Source organism: Elephas maximus, chromosome 13 (assembly GCF_024166365.1).
Source record: "Elephas maximus indicus isolate mEleMax1 chromosome 13, mEleMax1 primary haplotype, whole genome shotgun sequence".
NCBI lineage: Eukaryota > Metazoa > Chordata > Mammalia > Proboscidea > Elephantidae > Elephas > Elephas maximus.
In genome coordinates, this window is record NC_064831.1 from 94,257,188 (window position 1) to 94,270,015 (window position 12,828).

The following is a 12,828-nucleotide window of genomic DNA, read 5'->3' on the forward strand; positions in this document are numbered from 1 at the left end:
CCAAAATATGACCTTGAGTATATCCCACCTGAATTTAGAGACCATCTGAAGAACAGATTTGATGCTTTGAACACTAGTGACCAAAGACCAGACGAGTTGCAAAGACAGGAAAGAAAGAAAAGACCAAGATGCGTGTCAGAGGAGACTCTGAAACTTGTTCTTGAGTGTCGAGCAGCTAAAACAAAAGGAAGAATTGATGAAGTAAAAGAACTGAACAGAAGATTTCAAAGGGCCTCTCGAGAAGAAAAAGTATTATAATGACATGTGCAAAGAGCTGGAGATGGAAAACCAAAAGGGAAGAACAGGCTCGGCATTTCTCAAGCTGGAAGAACTGAAGAAAAAATTCAAGTCTTGAGTTGCAACAGTGAAGGATTCTCCATGGGGAAAATATTAAATGATGCAGGAAGCATCAAAAGAAGATGGAAGGAATACACAGAGTCATTATACCAAAAAGAATTAGTTGATATTCAGCCATTTCAAGAGGTGGCGTATGATCAGGAACCGATGGTACTGAAGGAAGAAGTCCAAGCTGCTCTGAAGGCATTGGTGAAAAACAAGGCTCCAGGAATTGATGGACTATCAATTGAGATGTTTCAACAAACAGAGGCAGTGCTGGAGGTGCTCACTCGTCTATGCCAAGAAATATGGAAGACAGCTTCCTGGCCAGCTGACTGGAAGAGATTCATATTTATGCCTATTCCCAAGAAAAGTGATCCAACCGAATGTGGAAATTACAGAACAATATCGTTAATATCACACACAAGCAAAATTTTGCTGAAGATCATTCAAAAACGGCTGCAGCAGTATATTGACAGGGAACTGCCAGAAATTCAGGCCGGTTTCAGAAGAGGACGTGGAACCAGGGATATCATTGCTGATGTCAGATGGATCCTGGCTGAAAGCAGAGAATACTAGAAGGATGTTTACCTGTGTTTTATTGACTATGCAAAGGAATTCGACTGTGTGGATCATAACAAACTATGGATAACGCTGCGAAGAATGGGATTTCCAGAACACTTAATTGTACTCATGAGGAACCTTTACATAGATCAAGAGGCAGTTGTTCAGACAGAACAAGGGGATACTGATTGGTTTAAAGGCAGGAAAGGTATGCGTCAGGGTTGTATCCTTTCACCATACCCATTCAATCTGTACGCTGAATAAATAATCGAGAAGCTGGACTATATGAAGAAGAATGGGGCATCAGGATTGAAGGAAGACTCATTAACAACCTGTGCTAGGCAGATGACACAACCTTGCTTGCTGAAAGTGAAGAGGACTTGAAGCACTTACTAATGAAGATCAAAGACCACAGCCTTCAGCACGGATTGCACCTCAATATAAAGAAAACAAAAATCCTCACACCTGGACCAATGAGCAACATCATGATAAATGGAGAAAAGACTGAAGTTGTCAAGGGTTTCATTTTACTTGGATCCACAATCAACAGCCATGGAAGCAGCAGTCAAGAAATCAAAAGACGCATTGCATTGGGTCAATCTGCTGCAAAGGACCTCTGTAAAGTTTTGAAAAGCAAAGATGTCACCTTGAAGACTAAGGTGCGCCTGACCCAAGCCATGGTATTTTCAATCACATCATATGCATGTGAAACCTGACTTAAGGAAGACTGAAGAAGAGTTGACGCCTTTGAATTGTGGTGTTGGTGAAGAATATTGAATATACCATGGACTGCCAGAAGAACGAACAAATCTGTCTTAGAAGAAGTACAGAGAGAATGCTCCTTAGAGGAAACGATGGTGGTGAGACTGCGTCTTACATACTTTGGACATGTTGTCAGGAGGGATCAGTCCCTGGAGAAGGACATCATGCTTGGCAGAGTACAGGGTCAGCGGAAAAGAGGAAGACCCTCAACGAGGTGGCCTGACACAGTGGATGCAACAGTGAGCTCAAGTGTGGCAGCAATTGTGGGGATGTCTTGGGACCGGGCAGTGTTTCGTTCTGTTGTGCATAGGGTCGCTATGAGTCGGAACCGACTCGATGGCACCTAACAACAACAACAACATCCCTATCGTCTTTTTTCTCACCCTCCTATACCAGTTAACAAGTTCTAACTTCCCAAATATCACTCTACTGCCATCACCATCGTCCAAGCCACCATCACTGCTTGTTGTTGTTAGGTACCGTGGAGTCAGTTCCGACTAATAGTGACCCTGTAAACAACAGAATGAAACACTACCCAGTCCTGCACCATCTTCACAGCCGTTGCCATGTTTAAGCCTGTTGTTACAGCCACTGTGTCATTCTGTCTCATTGAAGGTCTTTCTCTTTTTCACTGACCTCTGTTTTACCAAGCATCAGGCACATAACTTTTCTCTGGATCCCTTCCAGTCCATTTTCCAGACTCCTTCATGTAGTTAGAGGATCCTCTCTTGAAGCTTCTCGTTCTTTTGCCTCTCTGTTGATTACTTCTCAGTCTCAGCTACCCTAGAGTTACGGCTTCATCAGCCTGCCAGGTTGTTTCCTTCATACCTTTTAGTATGTTAGTTTTGAACCATTCCATCTCCACAGCCACTGCCACCCACACAACCACCATATACTCTCTCTCTCTCCCCCTCCCTACCTCCCTCCCTCACCCTTCAGGTTTCAGCTTTAGTATTTCTTCCTCAGGGAAGCTTTCTCTGAGTCCCCAGTAGATGCAGAACCTACCTTACTCCATCTGAAATCTTGAGCACACTTGCAATTGCCATATTAACGTATCTTTTTTCTTTCTGATCAGATAAGTTGCCAGGGTGCAGGATTAGCTGTCTTCTTTACTGCCTTGTCTATAGTACTTAGCATAGTTTATATGTGCCCAAGGAGATATTTGAAATGAATGAATGAATATGGAAGGCATATTTTTTAGTCACCTGTGTAATGGTCATTTATATATTTTAACTTTGAATAAGAACAATCTTTTATTCATTACTAAATTTCATCTGTGGTGTAGTGACCATTACCAAAGCACAGACTGTCTAGTTCCTTGCCTTAATCCTCTAAAATCATTTTTTTTTTTTTATCACCCTAATTCTGTTCTGCTCCTGAGCACTCTTTGTATAGTTGCCTTAAATTAAACTGTAACTCTGGTGTAGATTTAGACACTTGAGTAGCAGGTCTGCTAACTTATGCCATATTAAAAACTGTTTTCTGTTTTGGTTTTTCCCAGATTCCTTTGCTCTCAACACAGCCAGGGGCGATCTTTTCCCTGGTAGCATCACATTGACAGTTTCCGTCATTGGTCTAGCTCTTTAAAAATACTGCTACAGCAGGCAGTTGGGCAGCTCTGTAGACTCCTTTTACATCCTCAACTTTTGCCAGTCCCTCAGCACACATGCAGATTAACGCTGCCTCACTCCTGGATACTTCATTCTTTGTTACAAGGAAAGGCCTGGCGTTTTAACTCCTGCCCACATCTGTCAGCTTCATAGTTGTAAGCCTGTTTGTGCTGCGGCAAAGCAGACTGTGTTGATCCTCTGATGTGTTCCTCCATTGTCAAAACCGTGTAGGATCAGAAATGTTTCTCTTCTAGGAGCGGGGAAAAATAAAAACAGTGCACTTATCCCTCAGTATCTACCGGGGTATTGCTTCCAGGACCCCCATGGATACCAAAATTTGAGGATGCTGAAGTCCCTTATATAAAATGATGTAGTATTACATACAATCTGCGTACATTCTTTAAGTCATCTGTAAATGATTCCAATACCTAATACAATGTAAGCGCTATGTGAATAGTTGTTAACGCTTAGAGTTGACACTTAATGCTTTCTCAGTCTTTGCAAGCATTTTATCGTGAACCAGAGAAATTCTTTTTTTTGCCATTATAGGGACAGCATTAACATTCCCAGGAATTTCAGCTTCTTCTGCTTTATTATGCAAGTGCTCGATTCCTTCCCTGTGACCTTATGGCCCACTTCCGCAAGCAACATTATTCTTTTCAAAAGATCTAAGATTCTTATTTTCTCCTTGAGAGATAGCATTTTACACTCCCTCTTAGCCTTCAAGGGATTGCTTTGACCACTTCATTGCTTTTAGCAGCCATTTTTTTCACAGAGACAAAGGGGGCACACAGTACAGGTAGTGAAGGAACGAGATGTGAGGAGAACAGTGCTCAAACTCTGAGTGCTGGAGAGAGACTGAGGAGCTGAAATGGCGGGAGGCTGCGGCAGCGGATGCCTACACATCGTTTCATTTGCGTGGATTCAGCCTAGTGCTCTGGATGTGGCAAATTCAAGTTTTGCTCTTTGGGACCCTCCCCCCCATTATTTTTCATCCATGATTGGTTCAGTCCGACGATGCGGAACCAGCAGATACAGAGGGTTGACTGTGTATGCTTGGTAAGACGACTCATCGGTACAAAATCACTAACCCTTCCAAACCTTTTCCAGACCTCAAGTAATGACATTGGTTACAATTTTTGCAATGTGTTAGCCTTCTCATTTCCATTGCATTTGTTCTGTTTCCATTTATCTAGCTTCCCTGCCCCTCCTTGCCTTCTCATATTTGCTTTTGGGTAAACGGTGACTGGTCTCATATAGTTGATTGTTTAAGGGAGCACATTCCTCATGGGTGATACTGTTTATTTTATAAGCCAATCTATTATTTGGCTGAAAGAAGACCTCCAGGAGTGGCTTCAGTTCCAAGTTAAAAGGGTTTTATCTTAGGGCGATGGTCTCGGGGCTTCCTCTAGTCTCTATCAGTCCATTAAGTCTGGTCCTTTTTAGAGAATTTGAGTTTTGTTCTACATTTTTCTCCCATTCTATCCAGGACCTTCTATTGTGTCCCTGGTCAAAACAGTTGGTAGTGGTAGCCAGGTACTATCTAGTTCTTCTCGTCTCAGGCTGGAAGAGGTCATGGTTTGTGTGGGCTGTTAGCTCTGTGGCCTGTTAGTTCTGTGGACTAGTTTCTTCTTTGAGTCTTTGGTTTCTTTCTCTCTCTTTTGCTCCAGACAAGAAGAGACCAATAGTTCTATCTTAGATGGCCACTAGCAAGCTTTTAAGACCCCAGACACTACTCACCAAACTAGGATTTAGAGCATTATCTTTATGCGCTATGTTATGCCAGTTGACTGAGTTGTCCCATGAGACTATGGGGCAATTTCCTTTTAAGAATTATATTCATTAACCGTTCTCAGAAGCTAGTGTATCAGTACAGCAGCAGTTGGTAAGAAATGGTCTTCTTTTCAGGACTTTCTCCCTTTTAGTAAAATGGAAATGATGTGTTAGTCTTCTGTTTGAACCATGTTATTTGCTTTCAGGTTGATATTGCAAATTCTTCAGTGATTAGAGGAAATGTTTGTGAGGTAGCCAAGAATAATTTTTTGTTATTGATTGTATTTAAAAACTCTTCATGCAATGATTGTTAGTCTTAAACTTTTAAGTTCTATTTAAGTGTATTAGGATTTTACACTAAAGACATTTAAATGTATTTCAGAATATGGTCTTCGATTGGCCAGCCATATATTTGTAAAGGAAATTTCACAAGATAGTTTGGCAGCAAGAGATGGCAATATTCAAGAAGGCGATGTTGTATTGAAGGTATAGTCGTGTTCTTAAATTTTAACGCACTGAAATAGAAGACTTTCTAGATTGACCGTATATCCTCTGCACATATTGGAACCAGTTTTGCCAGGGTATTAAAAATCAATGTTTAAGGGAGGGGGACCTGATTTGCCCCTGTCCTGTTGTTACATGGCAGCGCTGGTGTTCAAGTATGGAGTCACCCTCAGAGAGTTAATCGTCATAGATGTTTATTAATCATTAGGAGCTACTTTGTAGGTAGATGTGTCTGTTCATCCATAATAAGTGGTTTTGATAATTGCTCCAGGTATTATTGAAATACTTGTTTTATTAGTTTGCTTATAAGTAATAGAAAGTGATAGGCTTTTTTGTAGGAGTGGGGATAAAAAATAATAAAAAAAAATTAAAAAAAAAATAGATGTTAATTTGTTTTTTTTTTAAAAAGAGAGCAAGAGTGCAGTAAAGATTTTATTTCAAAAAGATGGAATACTTCAGCAGTTTAAAAAATGTGATACAAATATTTTGTTTCTTACAGTAAGTCAAGGAGTAGTTTGGCTATTCCTGCCCATAACAGACTAAGTTAATATTTGAATTTTTGTTTGTCATTTACTTTCAACCTATAGCTTCTTTTCTGTTGCAGATAAATGGTACTGTGACAGAAAATATGTCATTGACAGATGCAAAGACATTGATAGAAAGATCTAAAGGCAAGTTGAAAATGGTAGTTCAAAGAGATGAACGGGCTACCCTACTGAACGTCCCTGATCTTTCTGACAGTATCCACTCTGCTAACGCCTCTGAGCGAGATGGTGAGTACGGGTCTGTTTGGAGGTTCCCTTTAAGTGATTTACTTCTAAAAGTACTAGGAAGATTTAATATGCTTGAGTGAAATGATAATTTTATACAATCCAAACACCTTTAAATTATAAAAAATTACATATATTTGAAAAATGTGTATGTGTGTGTATACTTTTTTTTCCCTCTCCTATCGGCAGCTTGCCACAATTAATTTGATCACTGGCTGATGAAGTTACTGCTTAAAATCAGCCACTTTATGTGAAATTACATTTAATAGCTTATTCAGTTATCATTTGAGTGCCTTATATTTTACTATAATCATTTTATGGGAAAATAAACAGTACCCTTTTATTTAACAGACATTTCAGAAATTCAGTCACTGGCATCAGATCATTCCAATAGATCACACGACAGGCCCCCCTGCCGCAGCCGGTCACGATCTCCTGACCAAAGGTCAGAGCCTTCTGATCATTCCAGACATTCTCCACAGCAGCCCAGCAACGGCAGGTAATAGCATGCTTGTTTTAAATAGAACAGTTACGTTTGCTTGGTACGTATATGCCGTCTGGCTTAAAAATGAAATTGGAAAGTAGATTTTCTTTTGTTATTCAATATTAGGCTTTTTTTATTCCTTCTTATCATTGGCATTTCCTATGTAGAATAACGCTGGGCTGTTAACTTAAAGGTTGGTTGTTCAAACCCACCAGCCGCTCCGCGGAAGAACGATGTCGTAGTCTACTTCCATAAAGATTACAGACTTGGAAACCCCATGGGACTTTTCTGCCCTGCTAGGGGCCGGAATCAACTCCACGGCAATGGGTTTGGTTTTCTTGGGGTTATGTAGAATAACGGGCCAGCCAAACTTTTTTCTTCAAGGCCCAGGTAGTAAATATTTTAGGCACGTGTGCTGTACAGTTTCAGTTACTATTAGTGAATTCTGTGTTTGTAGTACAAAAGTAGCCATAGACAATGTGTCTTTTGTCTATTGGGTGTGGCTGTGTTCAGTAAAACTTTATTTACAAAAAACCAACTGACCTGCAGCAGCAATTTATTGACCCCTGTGTTAGAGGATGCAATAGGGAGATGCTAACAGGCTCGGGAATCTACTTTGCTGCTTGGAAAAGTTAACTATAATAGAAATCCTCTGTTAGATGAATCTGGACTTTTTCTCCTTTTTGAAAATAGATTTGTTCAGCACTTAAGTCAAAGGATCTGCTAGGATAGTTGTATATGACCTGCTGGATCTTACACTGTCTTTGGGGTTACGTAGACCTTTGAGAATCTGAAGGAAATCATGATCCTGCTGTCCAGAAAAATGCACGTGTGTGTATACATGCACATTTTGCATACAAGTTCTGAGGTTCCCAGGGCTCTGGAGGCCCCAGCTGACTTAGGATTAACAGCAGGGACCCGTATGAACGTCTTCTGGAGGCGCTTGAAAAGGTGACGGGAGGCTTCAGGGTGGAGATGTTAATTTGGGACTTTTCTGCATAGAGATGTTAGCTGAAGCCACGGATGTCACTGAAATTGCTCAAAGAAACAATGTGGAGAGGAGGCCAAGAACAGGACGACAGGAAGCACATTCCTTAAGGAAGGTGAGGAGACGAGTGAGAAGTGAACAGAGAGGACTGCCTCACCAGGAGAGGGAGTTTCTAAAGTTCACCAAAAACTGTAGTGATAAGGCTGTTAAATGAGTGTGTTCATGAACATGCTTGGCTTTGTAATTTCAGGTTTATAAAATTATATCAACCCTGATCTTTATTTTAAGGTTGGAATGATTTTTTTTTAAAAGGAATGCTGTAGTATATCTTATGCAGAACTGGTTAATCTTACAACTGATGATTATTTTTAACTGCTGCAGGTTAATGTATTAATTCTAAAAATCTCCCCAACACAGCATAGATGTTATCAGGAAAAGGATTGCTGCTGCCACACATACACAGGGATAAAACTAACACCTTTGATGATCATGGCGCACAGCTATAATTGTAATGCGTTTCTTTCACTTAGAAACCATGTTTGATATCAAGCAATTGGGACGTGATATCCCATTAAAAATTTTTTTTTTTTCTAAATATTCATCAAAATCTCAAAATTTTGGCCGCTTGTTTTGAGTGTAAGCGAATTCTAAGTCTCAGGAAGTTCTTTCTCGTATTTACTTTTTTCATTTAGACTTTCTAAAACAACCTTAACTGAAGAGTTGATATGAAAAAAAAAAAAAAAAGACTTAACTGCTTCAGTTACATTGGAATGTTTTACTTCTCCTGGGAACCTCAAATATTTTTTATAGATAATACCAGTTATGTTGGCAGCTTTCGAAAATACAGACCCCTGGGTCCTGTTCTCAGTTCACCTGAGATGGGGGCATGAATTTTTTTTTTTTTTTTTTTTAACTCCTGGGGTGATTGTCTTCTGTAACCTACTAGCTTTAGGAGCTGCCATATAGCATATACTAAAGAAAAGATAGTACTTCATTCTGCAGAAGAGCAAAAGTTTTCAGATTCCGCCCAGATTTTTGTGTTGAGAATTTAATTCCTGAAAATTCAGTAACCTGCCTCTAGGCAAGATGTAAAATAATACCAGTTGTTAAAAGGTGTCAATTTATTTCTCCCTTAAAGTATGTTAAAATACAAATAACTGTGGAGTTTTAATTGATTTTAATTTATAAGGTGCCCTACATTTTGAGAAATGCTTTAGATACATTACAAGAGGAAACTTTTCCTATTAAACAACTCCGTTGTTAAGTGCTGTCCATTTGATTCCCACTCAGCGACCCTGTGCACAGCAGAACAAAACACTGCCTGGTCCTGCACCATCCTCACAATTGTTGCTGTGCTTGAGCCCATTGTCGTAGCCACTGTGTCAATCCATCTCATTGAGGGTCTTCCTCTTTGTTGCTGACCCTCTGCTTTACCAAGCATGATGTCCCTCTCCAGGGACTGATCCCCCCCTCCCCCCCCCGATAATATGTCTGAAGTATCTGAGATGTAGCCTCGCCATCCTTGCTCCCAAGGAGCATTCTGGTTGTACTTCTTCCAAGATAGATTTGTTTGTTCTGTTGGCAGTCCGTGGTATATTCAACATTTTTCCCTAGCACCACAGTTCAAAGGCATCAGTTTTTCTGTATTCCATCTGGCGAGGTCCATGTGTATAGTCGCCATTTATATTGGTGAAAAAAGATGCTTGCAATTAAGAAGTAGTTGGTTTTGCGAAATTGTCATTCAGTCTCTGGCATTGTTTCTGTCACCAAGGCCGTGTTTTACACCTACTGATCCTTCTTTTTGTTTCCAACTTTCACATTCCAGTCACCGGTAATTATTAAGGCATCTTGATTGCATGTTTGATCAATTTCAGACTGCAGACATGGTGAAAACTTCAATTTCTTCATCTTTGGCCCTAGTAGTTGGTGCCTCGATTTGAATAATAGTCGTATTAGCTGCCCTTCCCTGTAGGTGCATGGATATTATCCTGTCACTGACAGCGTTGTACTTCAGGATAGATCTTGAAACATTCTTTTTGATGATGATGAATGCAAGGCCATTCCCCTTCAAGTTGTCATTCCCAGCATGGTAGAACATACGATTGTCCAATTCAGAATGATCAATACCAGTGCGTTTCAGCTCACTAATGCCTAGGATATCGATGTTTATGTGTTCCATTTCATTTTTGACGATTTCCAATTTTCCTATATTTATACATAGTGCATTCCAAGTTCCAATTATTAATGGATGTTTGCAGCTGTTTCTTCTTATTCTGAGTCTTGCCACATCAGCAAATCAGGGTCCCCAAAGCTCGACTCCATCCACATCATTAAAAAACTCCATGGGACCTCCATATAGTGTTTTATTTTTGTAATTTAATTTTGTTTGTACAGATGTCCTTGTTTTACAAATGTTACTTAAATTCTGTCTGATTGAGAAGCCATAAAAGACTTACTTGGTTTCTGTGGGAAAAGCTTCAGTTCAGTAAAGAGACCTGTCTTGGTAAACACTAGCCCTGCCCTGTTCTTTTGCTAAATTTCTGAATATTTTTAGGATATATAGTTGTCTGGTGAGAGTAACATCTTCATCTTATCAGAGGCAGTAGAATATAGTGATTTCTTTGGACTTTGGAGCCAGACTTCCTGGGTTTGAATCCCAGCTTGCCATTGATTACTTGTATAACTTTGAAACCTCTCTGTGCTTCAGCTTCCCCATCTTCTGTAAAGTGGGCATGGTCATAGATCACAAAGTTGTGAGAATTAAATTAGATATCACAGTGTTGGAAAGGAGACAGTTATTACCATTTATTCTTCAGGGAACCAAAATCTACAAAGAGTTCCATGGTTGTCATGACGTTTTTCCTAGAGAGCAGATGTTATGTGGACACAGTTATGAGAAAAATTCACAAACCTGTTTCTTCATTGTAACAGATGAGCAAAGTACCCTCACTGTTGCCTAGAACAGGATTTGGCAAGCCGGAGCCTGCTAGCCTGATTCTATAACTAAAGGTTTGTTGGAACCCATCTTGGAGTGACATAATTCAGAAGTGGTAACAGCAGTAGCTGTATGGCCCACAAAGTCATTTACAGAAAAAGTTTGCCAACACCTGGTCTAAAATGTTAAAATTTGTATTATTTTTAAATTAAAAAAAAAAAAAAAATCTGTACAGAGAGGATTATTACAGTGATTTTCTTCTTGCTGGGTTTATTTGGGTTTTCTTTTTTAATTATTTTCAGTATCGTTTCAAAGCCCACTCTGGGCCGAGACTTGTGCTTTAGGAACTGGGAATCCTGAGAAAGGCCACAGGTGACGGTGGCCTAGCTTCATGGTGATTCCAGGTGGCTGCCGCTGGAAAGATTATTTCACTGGTATTGTAATAAGAGAGCATTTGGTTTTCAGAGCCTCTCCTTGGTTATCGTTAATCTCCTCAGTATTTACAGTTAACAGATTGATTTTATGACTTTCCTCACTAGAAGGGCAATACATGTTTTTCTTTTTTTTCTGTTTTTACTATTTCAAAATGTGGACAAGTGAGCATCTTTTGACTGGTGAATTGCAGATTTTATTTACTGATTTCTGGTTTTAGTCCTTTGTCTTAGTGAAAAAGGTGTCATTACCTCCAAGTTGGTAGATGGCCTTATTCAAAACAAGAATTTCATATGATATTGCTGGTAATTAATTTGGTGTAGATACCACTGCATTTTACTTCTGAGACACACTATGAAGCCCTTCATCTTTGTGATTTTGATTTCCTCTTCATCTGTGAAAGGTGGAAACAGCCAGGTAGCAGGCTGTGGCTTGTAAGTATCTCAATTAAATGATGGATGACTTCTTTCCATGGCTCCTGTGTCTTACATCCAGTGGTTTGAGTGATAAACAGGCAGCACACGTGAGTTTTATGTGGTGAAAATGCAAAGATTTTTGTTTTACCAGTAATTTTGGCATTAGTATCTTGCCGATTACTCCTTTACCAAATATTTATTGATATCACTTATGTATCAGGCAAGATTACAAATACCCTGGAACAATCTAGGCAAGAGTCCTGCTGTCACAGAGCTTATATCCAAGTGAATCATGCAACTAAATAAGATTGAAAATACGAAAAGTAATTTCCATTAGCGGTGAGTGCTATAAAGAAAACCGAAACGGGTGATGGGATAGTGAAGCGGAGGGAACAGCATTAGATAACACGCTCAGGGAAAGGCTTCTCTGAGGTCACGTCTTGGTGAAATGAGTAAAAAAGATGCAGCCGTTGGAAAGCCATTGATGGATAGGACCTAGCACTTGCAGTTTCTGAGATGGAAACACACTCAACCTGTTGGAAAAACAAGGTGACCAGTGTATGTGGATCACAGGAGCAAAGGAGACAGTGGTGCGGAGTTCCAAGAGATATTTTTCTGTGTTGCAAAGATTGTTTAGTTCGGGAGAACGTGAAAGTTTTAAAAAAAGAATATTATTCGTTCCTTGAGTTGTTACTAAATGGGGGTAGAGTATTTTTCTAACATTACAAAGTGAGTGGAATGTTGATGACCCATCCTAAACCTTTTTTTGTTTGAGAGCCAAGTGTTACTTTCAGTCCAAGGGAATTTTAGGTTACTAGATTGAAGTTTCCAGGGAGCAGCTGGTGGATTTGAGTTGCCGACCTTTTGGTTAGCAGCCACCAGGGCTCCAGGCTGAAGTTTGGTGCAGCACCGGGTGACATTTTGTTCCGTTATCCGTAAGGTCGCTATGAGTCTGAGGTGACTCAGTTGCAGCTCACAACAACCGATTGGAGTTCCAATCTGAGGTTTTGTTTTTAATGTGCTTTGTGAGGGGCCGGGCTGAGGGAAGATCATATTTGATAAATTCTCACATTAATAGAAACCCAAGTATAGTAATGGTGTGTTCAGTGATTGCTGATGGACTTCAACCTCTGAAAGGAGAGAACGTGAATCTAGTGCCAGAATGGCAGGCTTTAATATTACACCTTATATCTACTTTTTCAAAGCAGAAGTTAAGCTGACAGTTGTTCCTTTGTACAAAGACAATATAAAACA

The 12,828-nt window shown here is 39.9% G+C and overlaps 1 protein-coding gene across 7 annotated transcripts in view; it reads left to right on the forward strand.

Moving 5' to 3' along the window:
• TJP1 (tight junction protein 1) overlaps nucleotides 1-12,828 on the forward strand; it is a 314,963-nt gene that overhangs the window by 250,361 nt on the left and 51,774 nt on the right. For all 7 annotated transcript variants that reach the window (XM_049906006.1, XM_049906007.1, XM_049906010.1 and 4 more), the window contains 3 exons: nucleotides 5,428-5,531; nucleotides 6,154-6,322; nucleotides 6,671-6,818. In XM_049906006.1, the coding sequence (XP_049761963.1) occupies nucleotides 5,428-5,531; nucleotides 6,154-6,322; nucleotides 6,671-6,818 (421 nt within the window). The remainder of the gene's footprint in view (nucleotides 1-5,427; nucleotides 5,532-6,153; nucleotides 6,323-6,670; nucleotides 6,819-12,828) is intronic.